At 38.5% G+C, this 19,838-nt stretch overlaps 1 protein-coding gene across 2 annotated transcripts in view; it reads left to right on the plus strand.

Moving 5' to 3' along the window:
- SLC25A21 (solute carrier family 25 member 21) overlaps positions 1-19,838 on the plus strand; it is a 474,204-nt gene that overhangs the window by 421,557 nt on the left and 32,809 nt on the right. For both annotated transcript variants that reach the window (XM_057488493.1, XM_036881288.2), the window contains 2 exons: positions 2,195-2,302; positions 14,630-14,794. In XM_057488493.1, coding sequence (XP_057344476.1) covers positions 2,195-2,302; positions 14,630-14,794 — 273 coding nt within the window. The remainder of the gene's footprint in view (positions 1-2,194; positions 2,303-14,629; positions 14,795-19,838) is intronic.

The following is a 19,838-nucleotide window of genomic DNA, read 5'->3' on the forward strand; positions in this document are numbered from 1 at the left end:
TATCTTGGCCATGAGAGGATTAAAAACTGTCTAGCAAGAGACAATAAAATTTGGACTCCAGAGGGCCCACTGGTTGTCCTTGTGTCGAGCATTGCAGCCACATGAGACACTGCAGTTTTTCAGATTCTCCTGAGAATTGAATCAGAAAAGCATTTGGCCATTCCAGCTACTATAACCAAGGGCGTGCAAACTGTGGACAGTTTCTCTCTTTCCTTAAACTCGTTTATTTCAGTTTCTTTTTGGTACAGCTAGACACTTAAGCAGCTGTTAAATGTCCCCTGGTGCCCTCACAAGAAAAGCCTAGGAGGCTGGGAAGCCAAGAGTTACTGCTGATCTCTGGAACAATTTAAGTAACATGATCTGCTGATAGCTGATCAATTCTTTTGACAAGGGACTGCTGAACACTAGTTCTGACAACAAATGTAGCTGAGTTTATAAAAGAACAAAAAAGTGAATTACTTGGAATATCACATATAGTAAGTAATAAAAACCCGAACATCTGGATTTTAGCTTTCTCAGTCGGAAGAGTTTGGGACTAGTATATTTTTTCCCCTCATTTGGCTTCCATGATGGAAGCCTGAGATAAATGAATAAAATATTTGGTCTGTTACCCTAAAGAAATATGTCTAAAGTCATAATGAAGGGGCATGAAAGGAAAACATCATTAGTTATTCTCTCTCTCCTAGAACTGTATACAATACCATTCTATACATTTTTATGTGCTACAAGAACAGTGGTTCTTATATAGCACCTTACAAAGGGCTTCCACACATTACTCTGATCCTCATAATAGCCTTATGAGGTAGGGAAATTAGATATTAATGTGTCCATTTTACAGATGAGAAAACCGTGGCTTATAAGAGGCTCAGTGGTTTAGACATAGGGCTGCAGCTAGCACATACGGTGCCTTTGTGTGAATTATGAAAAGATGCCCCTTTCTCCTGGCTGATGCCTCCCCAGGGCAGCGGCTTGGCAAGGGAGGCGCAGGCTGGATTTCAGCCTACATACACACCTTTATCTGGGCACAAACTACCACACACAGCAGCTCTGGTCACGCAGCCTGTAAGTGGCAGAACCGGGACCTCAACCCAGACCTCCTGGCTCTGGATCTTCCCTTGTTCCATCTTGCCTCCCCTTCTAAGGTTACAGAACATTCCTTTCTCTTTTCTCTTTCAGTCTCCTACTTTGAAGAAATTAGAGACTCCTACTATGTTATCTGTTCTTTACTCTTCACTGGATTTTTTTTCTCTTAGTCAAAAAAATGCTACGTCTTCTGGTATTACAGCTTCAATACCAAAGAATTATTTTTTTTTTCAGCATGTTTAGGAGATTCAAGGCTCTGTTTCATTTTATTTATTTATTTATTTTGTGTGTGTGTGTGTGTGTTTAAATTGTTGTGGTTTATTTTTATACAGATTTTCTGAAAAACCCTTATGCAATCTACTGAGAGGAAAATTCTAGAAAGTTCTTTCCAGTTGCAGAAATTCTTAATAGATAGCAAATAAGAACCTGACATATAGTTATCCTTTGATAAATATGCCAGATTTTAGTTGAGCCGTTTAGAACAACCTAGCCATTTCTGCGCTCAGCTTTTATTCCTCAGCTTCTAAGTCTAAAAGAATAGGGTAATTATCAGTTTTTTAAAAACAGGCAAAGAACGCATAAAAAATAAATTTTTTTGTGATTGTGACTCTAAGAATACAGCTATATATTTGAAAGTTTTCAGCTACTGTATTTGGTTACCTGAAATCTAACTTTTATAAACATTTTATTTGTGGTTCTGCTCCTTGGGTTTTTTTATATGCTCAATAAATGTATGTAAGTAGATGTTTTAAAAATGAAGTTCTCCTGTTAAAGGTCCAATTGTCTTCTATTTGTTACATGTGCAGATGTTTTAGTATCCACCTTAAATCAGTGAAACAACTTTTCTTTTCATTAAAGGAAAAGTCGTTGATGGGGCTATGACATTTTATTTTGAATTGTTAGGATGTGGTTTGTGGCTTCTGTAATTTCTTCTTCATGAATTGTCAGCATCTAATCAAGAACTGAAGCTGTTTAGTAATGGTATATGTGCGTTTATGTATATTACTCCATTCTCAACATAACATTGAGCTGCATCATGGAATGAGAAGGATGCTTAACCCAGGACACATGATAACTTGTTTTCAAGTATTGATTGATTTAATTTTTCTAGACATTCGCCATTGCTGGATTGGGATCTGGACTAACAGAAGCCATCGTGGTTAACCCTTTTGAAGTAGTAAAAGTTGGCTTGCAAGCCAATCGGAACAAATTTACAGAGGTAATCATTCATTTTCCTATTGGTGAGGCAATGTAAACAATTATTTTTAAGTATGTATATATAAAATTATAAACCCAGCTCTTATCCACTTGTTAAAGCCATAATAAATTATTAAGAAAGTAGCATAAGAAAAAGTCAAATGTCTTCCACAAGGAAACGGTTAACATAAATAAATGCACTGAAGTCTGATGGACAAACACGTTTACACATTTTTATTTTTGAGTTATAAGGTAATCTATAATGACTTATTTGGAAATGTTTTACCTACTCTTGGCAAAACTTCTATTTCACATACTACAATAGACTAGTAAAAACCACTGAGGTGATAATACTGTGCTTTAAAAAATATTGTGAAGTCATTTTTTTAAATTACCTCACTCTTTTCTCCACCCCACCTGTTACCCTCCCCCAAAGATTCAGATAGTCTGTCAAGCTTGTCTTTTGGTTAAGTCTAAATGAGCAAGTCACTAAACCTGTATGGACGTCACCACTTGGATGATGATGGGTTCTGACATTTAGTCACTGGTGCATGATGTTCCATGAAGACAGCTTCCCTGGGTGTGTGCTGCCTTCACTTCCTTCCACTGGCCTAATAGTTCTCTTCAAACCACCAAATCCAACTGTTCTTGTTTTATCTTTTGGATACCCAGCACAAGGCAGGGAAAAAATACAGGCATTGGCATTCCAGGTCCTTTGTTAGCATTTTACTATGATTCCACAATGCAGTGTAAATTAGTTTGGTGTATCTGCTGTCCTGAACCTCTCTGTAGGATAGTTCCCTTGCCTACTGATTAAGCAGCTGCTAATGGGTGGAGACCCCCGTCGCTCCCACCCACTTCCTGCCTGCGAGTTCTGAGAGCGCCCAGAGGCTTCTTGACCAGGCTTGAGGGGGAAAAGAGAAAGGGGCTCCAGTCACCCGTGGCTGCAAGGCCTGAGGAGGACAGGGCTGGGCTGCTACAGCAGATGTTCTCTACTCAGATGAAGTCAATCCTAATTAAGGGAGAAGTTTTTTTTTTTAGCTTCAAAATGTCTTAATTGATAGAGCACTTCAGAAAAGATTGAAATCCCTGTGTCACCCTTGTCTTTGGTTCTCTATTGGTTTCTCTCTGTTCTTCCTTGGATGAAGGAAAAAGGTGGGAGGATTAGGAGGAAAAGAAACACTTCACAAATGCCCTGTCAACATGGTGCATTTAAAACAGCTCCCGTGGAATCTGCTGATGGAAAATTTGATTTGTTAGACTGGGAAAATGACCAGCTAAAAGACAAGTTGGGAGTTCCTCATCCCGTGCTTCATTGTACCCATTGGCAAGCTTGTCTTGGGCCAGCAAGGAGCGGGCAAAGGAATACACAGGCCTTCAGCCACAGTCCATGATAAAGGCAGCGTCTAACCAGCGGGACGCAAAGGGGACAGAGCACCAAGGAACATTCACAGGAGTGAAAATAATGAGCTATCATGCACCCCTGTTCATTCCTAATGTTCTTTTTCTCTCCTCTTTCCTCAAGGAGATTCTACATTGAGGCCAAGTAAGAGCTACTTATATTTTGCATGTGCTAAGGCTTGCTAGAACATGGTAAACGCCCCTCATGAGGTGGTATCCCCACACCGGATGCTGATGTGTGCGTTCCCAGTTCCTTTACATGAGTGCAGTCTGAGTACATTATTTAGGTATATGCAGGTATTTTTTAAGCTGGGGAAAAAGGGAGTCTTGTTTGGGTCATTCCTTTTGTAGAATCCATTGAACTAGATTCACTGTTAGACATTTACTTAGACAAAATAAAATCTTTTTGGTACATGATAAAATATTTGCATTATTACTTCAACCACTCAGAACTTAGCAAAGCAGGGACCCCACACCAGTCACCGTGTCAACATTTATTTCCAGCAACTGTCAGGTTTCAGTGGCTGAACTGAGGTGGCATCTTATGGGCAGCACTGATCAAAGAGAAAAGAAGCGATTAGTACATGATCACCCAGCATAAAGTAACAGAACTGTGCCTGTTGCAAAAAACAACTGAGAGGACGAGATGACATGATAAGAACAAGTTTGGATCTAGTTATTTCAAAGTAACTAACGGTCATTTTTGGCAGATGTAGCTATTTCCTATGCCTTTTGTCTAGGACCCATTAACTCTGAAGTCTTCCTCCATTGACTAGAACTTTCTTTTATCCAACAAGGGGATACCCTTTGGTTAAACTGCATCTGTGCTGAATTAATCCAATAGTAGTTGTGCCCACTTCAGCATTTGTATGGCCAAGAATAAGTACTGCTTTCTCGCTCTGAGCCTTTGTAGGCTGTCAAGAAGTAAGGGGGGATGGGAGAGAGGAAAAGGAAGAGAAAGAGAAAAAGAAAGGAATTAATGCCCCATGCATTTAAAGATTACATTTTTTAAGAAAAAAGAAAATTTTAATCCAAGTATAAACATAATGCATATTGTGTTGGTAAACAACAAAAACTGTATTTGTGTACATTCACATAAGCATATATACATATAAGTGTACTGAAAGTGGTCTAGACTCTAGAGCAGTGCTGGCCAATAAAAACTGAATGTGAGCCACATTTTTAGTGCTATTTTAAAAGGTAAAAAAGATTTGTGAAATTAATGTAATATTATATTTTATTTAACCCAATATATCCAAAATATTATCATCTCAACATGTAATCAAGATCAAAATTATAAGATACTTTACACTCTTTTTTCATACCAGGTCTTTAAGTCTCATGTGCATCTTAGGCTTACAAGCACATTTCAGTTTGAACTAGGACATTTCAAGTGTTCAATAGCCACACGCGGGTAGTGACTTCCTTATTTGACAGTGCAGGTCTAGAGCAATTCATACAAACTTCCTAACTGTGGTCACCTCTGGAGAGAGGATTGGAAGGGAAGTGGAAAGGAAACATTTGAGGGAAAGGCTTTGTGTAGTTGAGTGTTTGACATGAGAATGTTTTCAGTATTGTCTGTGAATATCTACTTTAAAAAGTAATACCGCTCATTGTAGAAAATTTAGAAAATATAGAACAGTATAAAGAAAAGTACGTCATCCAAAGAAATGTTGTCATGGCTCTGCCAGCTCAAGCCCGCCTTTGGGGAGAACCTTCTCAGCTGATCGAGTGGGAATGACCCGCTGGCCTATCTGAGGGCTCAGCCTTGTAAGACTCAGGTTCTGTTACTTCATTGATGATAGCAGAAATCCCCATCGTTCCCTGCACTCTACTTTCTTAGGAAGTTTAAACCTTAGGTGCAAATTATTGAAGAACATATATATAAACAGAGCTGTCTAGAACAGGAAGGCAACTGACAAACTGGCAAAGCAGGCCCAGGGTTTGGGGAAAGATAGAGCCATCATGCTCTTTACCATTTCCTAGTGATATGGCCTTGAATAAGTTACTCGCATTTCCCTCAATGGTAAAATGATGGTGATCAGTCCAAATATCTTGCAATAAGGCATTTCTGTGAAGTGGTTGGAAACGCAGGCCCTGGAGGGCAATCTCAGTTACTGACTATGTGACAGCTGCATGTCTCCTCTTTAGTTAGGGAAGAGTAATATTAACAGCCATATCAAATGGGATAATGAGGGTTAACTGAGACTTGTATGTAAAGCTGTCAATACAGTCTGACATGTAGTGACAGTTTAATAAGTGTTAGTGGTTACTATGGTTAGTATTATAAAAAAATAACAGTATTATTTTTTGAATGTGGTTTTTATGAGATTTTAAGTGTAATAATATATATAAATGTCTTAGAACAGAGCCTGGTACATGGTAGGCACTCAACCAATGACAAGTATTTCTAGATGCAAGAAACACTTGTATTTTATATGATCTTATAAACCGTATGTTTAAGTAAAGACAGATTTATCTCAAGATACTGCCCCAATTAATACTGAGTAGTCACAGCTGACTCCAGTTCAGGGTGCAAAAAACAGCTTCCTGAGCAATGGTCAGTCTTTTCCTTCAGTCCACTTCAGACCATTCTCAGCTGCCAATACAATCCATTCAGCCAGAATTCTTTATCAAGCCATAGGGCTGGCAGCCTAGGAACAGTGCCTGTTGGCAAGGTCTTCAAGCTCAGGTGCAGGCCGCCTGTCATCCACAACAGCAGCTGGGTATCTGTTTGCTGTAAATAACTAGCATACAGTAGCAGAAGTTAGAGATGAAACTAAAAACATTTGAAGCCACTTTGGAAAGAATTCTACCACAATCAAGACATTCTTCCTCGGGAATAATCATATAAATCTAACATGGATTCTTGATCAAGCCTTCTTAGTCACTTCACTTGGAGTTTCACTGTCACTGTTAGCCTTCTCATGCAAGTGTAGCTACCAGTTGTGGTGGGACACTAAACGGAGGGGCTACACATGGAAGAGCCAGATGGTTTGACAGCACCTTAAAGAAAAGCAGAGCAGTTCTCCGAGAGGCTTGTTGTGCACGTGGATGATTCTTGTTCCGCCAGTAGTGTGCATTTCTCAGTCAGCTTGTCTACTGTTCAGCACTTCTGCCCTGTGTCTTAGATATGAATCACCATGGTTTCCTACATGTAATTGTGGATTTTCCTATTTCATTAGCCTGAGGAGGTGAGTCAACATGGTCCTTTAAACACGAAAGTCTCCCAAGAAGTTGCTGCAGCTCAGAGAGCCTCTGCAGTGGAAGACAGCCTAGAGCAACAGTGCTCAGTATGACTCTTAAAGTTTTGCAGGCAGTGGTAGAGTGATAAAGATGGAGCCAGAGGGCTGCCAGGGCCCCAGCACACACAGCATCGTTGAGGAGGAGGCTATGAGATGTGGTAGATACCCCTTTGGCCCTGGAGGGAGAACATGGCTGGCAAAGGACCAGAATGGGACCCTCAGAATCATGGGGTCCAGGACAAGGACCCCTCTAGCTGGGGTCCCAGGACAGTACTGGCTGAGAGCAGAGGCTGCGTCTGTTATGTTCTTGGAGCCTCAAGTGCAATTCCCATTTCCCAGGAATGGCAAGTACTCTGCTGGTTCCAGTTGGCTGGCTTCTCCCTCGATTCTAGCCAGGCAGCAGGACAGTACCCTTAAACTATGCCTTCCCTCCTAGGTTAGCCATAAACTATTCCAGAAATTTAAAGGACACTGTGATAATTTGGTCCCTGATACTTCCCTCATATCCTTCCAGTTTCTGTTGAAGTATTTCAATAGGTCTGCTTGTCTCGCCTCCACTTTTTAAATTACCACCATATCAGTCAAAGACTATAATCCCTGCCACACTTCCTCCAATACCAATACCAGAATCTTGGCCAGCATCTTAAAATTCACAGTGTATAGAGAAAACCGGTCTCTAATTTAAATATGCTTGACCTTCTGTGGGGAGCAAAGTAATCACAGCTTTGTCATGCTCCGGTTTGGTTCAGTGGGTGTAAAAACATGTTCAAATAAAATCGGGATAGACCCGAATTTGCCTCCGTCCTTCAAACTAAACCCAAGCAAAGTGTTGTTCTGGTCTGTAGCCTCTTTGGCTTAGGGGTAGGCTTGCCCGAGGATTTCTCTACTGGACCTGGTTGGCACATCCAGTCTTGCCAAAGGTGTGACTTTGTAGCTTGTTGTCCTTATAGGACCTTTCTCCCCTCTAACTGGGTGCATTGTTTTTTTATATTGTATATTTGTAAGAACTAGAAGTTGCCTATCAGTTGTGCTAAGCCAAGCAGTGTTCGGCTGGCATGCTCTCTGAAAGCCTGGAAAATGTGAATTCCTCCCCAGGAGCAAAATCTTGTATGAATTGTTTCCCAGTTTTTCTCTCCACTTTGAAATCTACTTCAAAGTTATTATTTGGCCAATGGGTTATGTTTTCCTTCCCTTGAGGTCTATAGGATTTGTCTCTGATGTGTAGATGGGGCACAGGTTTTCCTTGTATTCTGTCATTTTTATCTATATTATATATGAACATAATCATTCTCACCCCATATGAAACTAAACCTTTAGGAAATTGCAAAAGCCAAGTTCACCTCTACTTAGTCTTTAAAGATGTTCAGCCCAAGAAAGGAATAATTAATTTTCTACCTCTGCTCTATGGTTATAACTTGAAGGATTGATGAACAGATAGCAAATGTGTGATTGATGATAGAATCTTTAAAGAGAGGGAGTTTTTAAAAGTTAGCTCACGGTTTGATTCCGGTTTTGGATAACACCACTAAATACAGTTTTACACACTTTATCCTGAGAGCTTAATAATCAAATAGAGACCAATTAGATCATATTTATCGCAAAGCCCAATGATTACTGTCTCCACTGACAATCAACACATGTTTAAGCTTAGTTGTATTATGTAGAGACTGCATAAAGTGAATAGAAGAACTGTTATTTTATGACCGTTTCTTTCAATGAAAGAGAGAAGCTGAGTCACGTAGAGAAGATCTGGCTGTTTAAAAGAGAGTGTGAGAAGCCAGTTTCAAGCACATGTCAGCATTCGCGATGACATATTGAGTTAAGTTCAAATTTTTCCTGCATTACTCTGTGAGACACTGCCTGGAAACTGTTCAGTGCATAAATTATTTATTTCCATTCTATGATTCTTGTGGGCAGGAAAATGAATTATGTATATGAATCCATTCCTATAGTTATCTTTCAACAATTCCTAAGGCAGCAGTCAGGTTGCCTCTCTATTATCATTTACAGAAAATAGACTTCAGTCTTCCACTCTGCTGCACCAGGAACCCTAGATTTTTACTTTCAGAATTGAGACTTTAATGTCATGGTAATATCTACCATTTACAGAACATCCACTGTATGCCAGATACTATGCAAGATGCCTTAATGGTTTTTCCTTTGATTTTTAAATAAATATAATTTTACAAATTACAAAATATTAATTTTTTCACAAATCAAGTAATACAGAGCTACAAGGAAAAAACACTTGGTGATTTTTGCCTATACCTCCCTCTAATCCCATCACTTTGGTCACTGCTGTGCATCCTTCCACCTGTTCCAGTGCTCACACACACACCTGATACTTCAAGTCCTCCCATTACCCCTAGAAGTTGATGACTTAACTGTGCTTTATAGATAGAGAAAATAAAGCCCAATGAAGTGAGTTGCTCTAAAGAAGTGAGCATTAGCATAGAGGTCTCCTGCTAGTCAACTACACTGCTTTCATAGGGATAAAGAAATGTGGATAATTAAGAAGCCAAAGGGAAAATCAAAAGTGTTTCAGGAATCTTGAAAAAGCAAAGACTGCTTGCATGTTGCCAGTCTCCTCTAGTCAGTCAGCCCTGTGGTCACAGCACAGTCACCTGCCCTCCTGCTCTGACAGCAATGCAGGAGCAAGGCACAGTGTCAGCGATCTGGTCACCTGGATGGCCCCATGTCCCTCCAGGGATGGTTATTGGGCAGCATCTTGGTGTTGATATAGCTTTGTGGCTCAGCATCTGGGAGAGTTTGTTTACAGCAAATTATTCTCCACTCACAGATTGCTTGAAAATAGACCTGCTCATCAAATATAAACTCTAGATAGAATATAATTATATTTGGGATATCTTTTTGTCCATAATCATGCTCTATTAAAATAAGCTGTAATGACAAATTAGTGAAATATCTAAGCTAAAAGAAATGTGTAAATGTGAGATTTTGAAACTGATTCCTCTTCTTTCACTTATATTTTGTTCTCAGCTAAGAGGAAAGTTTTTGTTTTTCTTTTTTTTTTTCAAATTTACAAAAATGTTTCAAGACTTCATTTGAGTAGTGAAAAGAAGCACAGTGATCTTCTATCTGCCAAAGAGCAAGGATATGTTCCTACCAAAATGTAGCAACTGGATCTCCTCTTTTTTAACAAAGCAGTATTTTTCTGAAGGCCCAGATATGGACATTCACTCCATTGTGTAAAGGTCTCATCTGGTTTACTTTCCAGCCATGTGATGAAATTCAGTTCAACATCCTTATTCCATTGGCTCTAAAATGCAATCAAACTCACCTTGCCTTAGGGAGCAGGTAAAGGAACACATGTGGAGCGTGCTTTTTTGACATGGTGCGCCTAGAGCTCTTCTCTGGCTTTAGAGATGGAGAGAATCCATGACACACACCCCATGCCTGTACCTATTGGCCATACTCTGACAGCTATTTACCCAGGCAACAATGCCTGCTGCCTAAACCTCTCTCTGTGATCTCACAAGCTAATCAGAGCCAGCCACGGTCAGTAGTTGGATGGAAGAACTCCAGAAAAAATAGCTCAGCTGCCATAAGTCATCTCAGTGATTTGTTGGTAATACCGGGCTCTCAGACAGCAAAGAATCAGTCAGTGCTCCAGAGTGGTGCCTGGGAGCATTGTATAGGCAAAGGATTTTCTCTTTTAGTTAAGCCTCTTAAGGACTTTTAAAACAGAAGTGTCATTTCATAGCCATCATGGAGTTTCTTATGGATAGATATAACAATTATGAGCCTACCTCTCCACATAAAAGCAAAAATACTCGAGTTCCTAGGATAGAAAGCAAAGTACTGTGCTAGACATTTAGCATAGTACATGGCACCTAGTAGACACTCAGTATAAATGAAAGCATCAAAGAACAGGGAGTTCCCAGAATCAGCAGTTGGCAATAGCTAAAATCAAAGTTAGGGAAGACTTTGAGTTGTTTTGAATGGAAATACTTCTGGCAGGTGCCAGTGAACTGAAGATTTCTATCAATCAATGGGAGAGCAGTGTGATATCACAATAATAGCTACATTTCAGTCCACTTGTTCTTCCATGCTTGCAGTTCTGGTGCTGTCAACGAAAAGTACCCCAGGGAAGTTATAATGCAATTTGGCCCACAGTTGGTAACTAAATATGAAAATTGGAGTGAATTAAATATTAGAAGGGAACCTGCTGCATTGGCTACTATGGGAATCACTTGGCTGAGGATGCTGATCAGTCACCATTTTGTTCTGAAATGGAAGCCCAGTAATCAAATAAGTTTAGTAAAATTCCTATGTTTACAGAGATCTAGTCAAAATGATTCTATATTTTCCTTATTTAAGCATCCTAGTGGAAGTCGTGTTTTGCCTGTCTAATTAAATATTTGCTTACGTGTGTGGCGCAATGCTGCTGAATGAAGCAAAGAGCACACTTCTAATTTGTATGGGAATTAGAGTTCAGGTTTTTCTTTATCTCCATACCCTAAGTTGCCAGAGAAATATATTTGTGTTATTATGTATCTGTTATCTATATCAGTTTGATCATCGAGCTCTGAAAAATCTTACCTTATATGTATAACAAGAATGGGCACAACACTAATGAGGTACAGAATTCAGGTTGAGCTATTTAGCAGTGTTTTTACCTTAGGAATATTATTAACAATGCTTGGTTTCCTCAAATGAGCTACAAAATGAGGAGCATATACCTGCCACCCACATTAAAGGGCCATTGGGAGATGCAATCAGATATGTTAGGATGGCAAAACCATGCTGAGTATAAAAGCATGTAAGTCTGGCATTACCACTTACTCTGTGATCTTGGGCAAGTAACTTAACCTGAGTTTGCTCACCTGTCAAATGGGGGTAATGATAACAGCTATCTCACACATTTAGGAGGATTAAATAGGGTGATATATGTAAAATACCAAGCATCTGTGATAATGGCTAATATTGACAAGCACTTACTGTCTTCTGGGGACCTGGTAACTACGGGGATGTGCTCTATAGGCTGTAAACTATGTAAGGTGGAGACCCGTTAGTGTGTTTTCCATTCCCAGCCATTGCTCTCCTGTAGCCTTGCTTCCACAGCCATAGACTTATCAAGTGGCGAATTCCTACCAAGGATGCTGACTGAGGGTTAAGGAAGAAGCCAATTACAGGATCTCCGGAGAGGAAAGCCCCTGAGATGAACTAGCCCTCAAAGGAGATCTCTAGTCCAAGGGTTTGATTTGGCTGGACCTTGGAGGAAGCAGACCTGTCTACTTTCATTCTGGATGCATTTCTGGTGGGCTTTGTCACAAGGGTCCAGGGCTCTGGTAAAAGGACAGCCAGAGGAATGAAAGGAAGAGACCAGTTAGGCACGTCCTTCCTTTCCTTGAATCAGCCTCCATTGATTGTTTTTGCCTTCAACTAACAAAGAAATGACCTGTTGTCATTATAACTATTCTTATTGTTATCAGCATAATTACTGTTACTATTAACAGCCAATAAATAGTGAATGCTTATAGGACAAAGTTCATTGACTTATTTATCATCACAGCAATCCTAGGAGGATGATTCTACTACTAGCCTTATAGACTGAGGATAAATCCAAAGAGGATAAAATACTTACACAAGTTAGCAGGTATTACTAGGGTGCACTTACCTCGCTGAAACTCAAACCTGGACCTGTCCAGCTCCAACCCCCTATTTCTCACTACTGTACTACCTCTGATTTACTTAATGATTCACAAGTAGAGTTCATTACACTTCACTTTACCCACCTAATACCCAACCGGGTGAAAATCAGGCAATGGACCATTAGTAAATGTCACTTGGATATTTGTTGACCCTCACCAAGACCCAGTAGAAGTCTTCTTTATTAATTCTGATGATTTAGTACACAAGGATTTTAATACAATCTTTAAAAAGACCTGTTTTATTAAGGGAAAGCCATGTTAATCTACACTTTTATTCAAAACCACTGGTTCTTCCGTTGCGGTAGAATCTAGATGGCTTTTTTGCCCTCCTGCCTTCAGGAACTCAGAGTTGCTGTGGATGGAGAAGCTTGGGCTGGGTGCCTGGAGCACCAGCGATGGTCAGCCTGGACCCAGACATCTTCACTTCATCCATATTCCTTCCATCCCCAGGAAAGCCACCTCTCCTTTCCTCTGCCCTCCAGGCTGCCTTCCGCAGAGCAAGAGAGCGGTGTCTACACAGTGTGCTCAGCGCTTCTAGAATCTTTCCAACAGAAATGAATTTCTGCTCACCTTGTCCTTGAGTCTATTTTGAAAACCAAAACAAATAATTTGGGTTGATAGTTACTGTGCCAGAACACAAATTAGTCCCATTTTATAGAACAGAGTGAGCTTTTAATCCTCTGAAAATTTTGATTGCCCAATATGAAATATCTTTGAAATATGAAATTGTTTGAAGATAAATTCTCATGTGTGTTTTTTCATGTTACAAAAAAAGGGGTTCCTTAAGCTTAATACAATTTATTTTAATTAATCCTCTAAAATGAAAAGATGAAGTTAGGTGTAGACTTGTGGCCAGTTAGAGTTTTTAAAACTTTTATCAGAAAAACCTATAGGATTTACTCTATAAACCAAGCTCATTTAGATGTATCATGTTTAATTATACAGCTACAAATACAAGTTGGATGAACTGCCTTGATTGGATTTGTTCTATTCTGTTCTGCTGATGCACCTTAATTGCACATGACAAGAAAACACTTTTGGTAAGAAAGTGCATCAGACTGCCATGACCACCCCAGCAACCTGCTCCACTGAAATATTACCCAAACGTCATGTCAGTGCTTGCCTCATGGGCAGGAAAAAAAATTAAATACTGAACACTTCCTCCTAGTTACTATTCAGTCAACATTTAAGAAGGAGATATATCCTTTGTACTCTAATTCTGAAAAGGAAACAATCACTCAACTGTTTTTTTAAAGACCCACGTGAATTGTTGTGATTTGTATTGTAATGAATTATAAACCTAAGGGCAAACTATAGTGAGTTTTTAACATTTTCCAAAAGTTGCTACAGACTGGATTCCACAAGTCTCAAGATATTGTAACCTTGGATCATCAGAGGATTGGGAAGAAGTAAAGTTACTCCCAGCACCATTGATGTATCATTTAGCACAGCAAGTGATACCCACACTGATTGCCTGCCCTCTTGAGAAAGTCAGCAGTCAACCGCTACCGATGCATGCCTGATTCTAACCTAGTGCCAGTTTAAACTATTGAGGCAATAGAATCAAGACTAATTGTAACATTCTCTTTAGAAAAACATATTAGAAAAGTAAGTATGCTGGATTGAGGAACCAAACACAAATTCCTTTTGGGTTATGCACAGTTATGGATGGCCAGTTTATCTATATGGCTAATCCCCTTCATTAGTGTGGATAATCCAGAATTATATACAACTGTTTACATGTTGCTGTGTTGATGGTTTATATATGACATTAGGTTTACTAATTCCACCAATGATGTTTTTTTCTTTGCCAACAATCTTCCCTTTAAGCCCCCTTGTTATGCATGCAATTTTGTTTACTTTCTGGGTTTCCTAATTTTAAAAATACAGAACTCAGCATGATTATTCATTCATTATTGGGGAAAAAAGTCCATAAGAATTCTGGCTTGAAGGGAAGCTGCAGGGGTGACTTACTCTGTTTCACAGTCTCAAAGATGATCTTTCTGGCTTTGCTTCTTTCTCTGGCAGCAACCGTCCACTCTGAGTTATGCAAGACACATCATTAAGAAGGAAGGCTTGGGATTCCGGGGCCTCAACAAAGGATTCACAGCGACTCTGGGACGTCATGGAGTCTTCAACATGCTTTATTTTGGCTTCTACTACAATGTCAAAAACATTGTTCCAGTCAATAAGGTAATTATTTGATAGATTAAAATCCTGGAGGAAAAGTCCTATTGATGATGGTAGCTACAACTGTAGAGTGTTCAATATGCCCCACCCACTGTACTAAAGACTTACGTGTGTTATCTGATTGAGCCTCACATCAGTCCCATTCATGGTTATTCCTATTTTGAATGCAGACACTGAGGCTTAGAAACATCACATAGTAAATTATCACATAGTTAGCGAAATACAGACTTGAACCCCAATCTGACACCAAAATTCATCTTCTTGAAGTGTACACCACTACACCTGAATTTTTCCCATTTATCACTAAAAGGAATTTCTAGAAACTATATCACTTAACTTTTATCTCAGAAACATAACTCTGTCAGAAAAGTTGAAATTGTCATATTCTTTTTTTTACTGAAATATCATTGATACACAGTATCTTATATTGGTTTCAAATATACAACACAGTGGTTCCACAGTTACCCATATTATTAAATCCTCACCCCTCTAGTGTGGTTACTATGTGTCAGAATTGTCATATTCTAAGTAAGTTTTGAGTTCATGGGGGAAAACTGCCAGCCTAAAATTTAAATGTTACCTAGATATTAATTGTTAAGTTCATCTAAGTTAGTTAGGATAAGTAGTAAATCAACTCTTCTAGTATCATTCACTTTTAATGCAAAATAGTAATAATTGTATATTTTTAAGAGTAACTTACAGCTGATAGCAGCCTTTCAACTTCTACAAGATAAAAGTAGCAGAAGATGTGCTTTAAAATGAGTATTTTTTAAGCAATAGCAACACAGAATTTTCCCTCATCATCATATTGCTCACAATGAAAATTGCAATCCTGGGAGTACCAGCTGGAGAAACATTTTTCACATGCAGTTTCCCACAGGAATTTAGTTTTTAATTTTTCTATGTACAAAGTATTAAAGGAATATTCTAAAACATAAAAAATTTTCTAATATGGCTATCACCAGACTCTTCAGTAAAGTTGGTTATACTGTCTTTGCCCAGTTCTACCCCATATTTTAGGCCAGGACTAATTTCAAGTAACAGCTAAATCTAAGGCATGTTCCATATAGAGTATCTGTTGGCATTGCATCATTCACTAGCCCAAATTGTTAACCAGATTTCATTGTATTTGTAAATCTCATTTATTGAGTAGAAGCTTATGTTTAGTTGGTCTGAAATCTATGTTTGGATATAATATATACAGACCCTCCCCCATCCCACCCCAGTGATTCACAATTATGATTCCAGGGTCCTCAGAGCTTCTTCCTGTTGAGTTCATGAAATACGGAAAGAGAATGCAATAAACACTTTGGTCCTGGATGACATGAGAGAGTTCAAATCTTAATACACTGAGATTCTTTTTAACAGGAATGGGCTAAACAGTTTCTAGGGCCAGGGCAAGATGAAAATGTAGGGCCACTTGCTCAAAAATTATTAAGAATTTCAAGACCAAAACAGTAGAGCAATAAACCAACACAGGGCTCTTCTAAATGCAGCCCCTGGGTAACTACCCAAGCCACATACCCAGGAAGCTGACCCTGTGTGTTAGACCCTGAGGTGACTAATCCATACAACATGGGAGTGTCCATGCCTCCGTTTCTAAAGCTCTCCAAAAGCTCAAGACAAATTATGCACAATGAAGTAAGTTATATAAATTACATAAATATTATATATTTTATTACATATATTTGTGCATGCATTTTAAGTCATATGTTATTGTAAGAAAATGAATTTGGTTATATTTAAGAAAGAAATTCATAAAGGTTGATATATGGTCACATATTATTACTAATGCCTTAAAAAATTCACAAGTGCAAACTTTACAATAAATGTGCTTCAGTTATTAAATGTTATATCATTAAAGGAAGCATAAATATCCATTTATTTTTTAAAAGACATTGTGGTATCCTGAAACTATGGAAAGAATTCATTTATCTTGCCAGTTTACAGGGGTCAGATCATACTGCCCTTTATAGACCCCTGTAAGGATTCTCATCTTTATCTGAAGAGCACTATGAAGCCAACAAAAGATTTTAAGCAGAGGAATTACTCAATAACTCTGGCTGCAGAGCTGAGAATCCTTCAAGTGGGGGTGGTGAGAGAAGGGCAGAGCATGACACAGAAATGAGTCAATGCGAGATGCTGGGATTTTGGGTTACAGAAGAGGTAAACAAATTTGAGAAATCTTCAGAAGGCAAAATGTGTAGGATGTGATGATGAAGTCTATATGCATGATGAGAAAAGGGGTGGCGGGCAGGGATGATGTCTAGGTTTTTGGCTTGAATAACTGACAAGATAATTGTGCCATCCACTGAGAAGGAAAACCATTGAAAGAAGCAAGTTTATGGGAGACTGTTATGGGCTGAGCCTGGAAACAGAATTTAATTTCATTTGGAACTGCAAAGCGCAGGTGTTCAGTCATGATTGGACGTGGGTCCTGGGGCTTGAGAGGAGAGATGTGAGTTGGAGATAGTCATTTAGGGGTCATCAGTATGTCTGGGTGAGCATACCTTTACTGGGTGAATGATCTTGAGCCAGTCACTTCACTGCTCTGAGCTTCCCTTTTTTTATCTGAAAATTGAAGAGCTAAGAGTATTCTTTCTACATGACAAAATTGTTTTAAGGATTAAAATAAACAATATATGAAGTTGTTTGTGAATTTTAAGATGCCATAAAAGTGTTAAATGTGATGGTGCTGATGACAGTGATGAGGAAAGGAGTAGAGGTGGCAAGGCGGGTAGTGGAAATAATTACCATATAGAAATGCATGGAGAATTTTTCCCCAGGACTGTTCCTTTTGCACTTAAGTGAACACTGTGTTTTTTCTTGCCTAGAACAAAGTCATTGATTTTATGTATTCTGTAACCTAAGCCTGATTCAAAACTGGGAAACCAGTATTCTTTAAATTTAAACCATAATAAATCAATCCTTTGTGAAAGAGAAGGTATGATAATCATTAAAACATGTTGAAGAACGTCATCAAGCTGTTAACCATGAGGAGGAGGTGGTGTTCCTTGAAGGCTTTATTCCACCTTTGCTGTAGACTGACTCTAGCCATAGTCTTTATATAGTTTGTTTAAAGGGTTATTGTTTCAATTTCCTCACCCCAGCAATTGGTCATTCAGTTCCAAGGGAATTTGAGATTTCACCAATCCTGACTGCCATGGGATAATTTTAGATTTTTCTTTAATATATTTTGTTTAAATCCATACATTGTTTTGCAATGTGTTCCATTTTTGAAGTATTTAATTTTACAAAAAACTGTCCATAATGGTTATCTCTGGGGAGTGGAAATGGAGAGTTGTGCATGTGTGTGTGTGAGTGTGTGAGAGAGAGAAGGAGAGGGAGAGCAGGAGAAAGCAAGCAGTGGAGGGGAAGTACTCTTTCTTTATACCGTTCTGAGCTGCTGGAAGCTTCTGTAATAAGTATGTATTAATTTTATAACAGAAAATCAGTGAAAATTTTAATAGAATCTCTTAAAGTGCCTACTTACCTTTGGCACATTTTATTCAACTCTAAGGCTATGTCTATAGAGGTAAAATAAGAACTTGAAACAGTAAGCCCAGATAATTCAGGTCAGATATTCATCCCTAAAGTTTTTAACTGTAACTCTTTGGATTGGCAATAGCTGCTGGATGCATTTTTCAAGTTAGCACTGAAATATCCTGACCATTTGCATAGACTCTAAGGTTTTGCTTGATCCTCATCATAATAACTGTCATTTTCAGATAAGGAAACCAAATGAGATGTTAGGGCCAGAGCTGTAAGTTACTTAAGTAATTTATCTGAAGTTATACAATAAGAGGGAAGGAAAGAACCAGAGTCCAGGACTCTTTCCACTATACCATTTAATGCTTTAACTCTACATTTTATCTTATGTTTTGTCATGCATACATTATCACTTAAAAATGGTTACTAAACTTTAAATAAGTGAAATAGCTAGAGTATTCAGGTAATATAGCCAGATTCCTCTTCTACCTCATTCAGACCTATAAACTGCTCCTTTCTTTTCACATCCTTTAGTCTATAAGCCGTGGAAACAAAGAATTATAAGACATGGCCCTGGAAGAACTGGGCATTACCAGTTTGAAAATGTGCCCTGTGTTATATTCTTTCAGATTTATTTTTTAGGATCTAGCTGTTCCTCAAGTCAGAATACATGCCTGCAATAAAGACTGCTTTGGATATTAAGCTGACCTTTGAATTCATTAATGGGAGATTCATTTACATCATACAGTAAATGGAATGGAATATCAGTATAAAGAATTACCCCTTCTCCCCTGAAAGAGTCTGTCACTTCTCAAAGAAAAACCCAATAGAAATAGATATCAATTAACTTCAATGCTGATGTCATTTTCAAATATCCATGGGCGTAAGCTTTCATTGCAAAACGAATTTCTCTCATTCCCATTACAAGGGGGAATGTTCAGAGCATATTATTTGTGATGTTGACACGGAAATGAAAATTGAGAGATTAAAACATTACATCTCTTCCATAACTTTGCCTTTTATTCCATATTTACTGCTTTTCATATATTTCCATGGGTAAAATAATCAGTAGGAATCACCGTCTGAAGATCATGGCCGTCAACAGTTTTCAACTGTGCTCTCAGTTTGTATCTTCATTGAACATGTTTGCGGGTTATTTTACCAAAAACAATAGCCCTTTTGTGTTGAATTTTGCTGTGATATAAATTACATGTGTGGTTTAGAAATATTCTAGGAGAGAACAACTTCTCATATGTTCAATCTTTCTTACTTAGTAAGCCATTTAGACCTGTCCCTGTGGTCATTTTATGACAGACAGCATTAAGTCAAACATACTTATTTTCTTCTAAGGTAATATTCATAAAAGATTGCCTGTTAGAAATGCAAATGTTTTTCTTTTTCTTTTGATTTTTATTATTTTCTTTGTTTCATAAATTATGTAGAAAGTCTGAGGGTGGTGCCAGATGCACTTCTGTTTATCAGAAGAAATGGGAAAATATGTTAGTTTCATAATTTAGAGCTCTATCCTTCTCTAAGATGAAAATGTACCTTTGGGTTC

Source organism: Manis pentadactyla, chromosome 11, assembly GCF_030020395.1.
Source record: "Manis pentadactyla isolate mManPen7 chromosome 11, mManPen7.hap1, whole genome shotgun sequence".
Taxonomy (NCBI): domain Eukaryota; kingdom Metazoa; phylum Chordata; class Mammalia; order Pholidota; family Manidae; genus Manis; species Manis pentadactyla.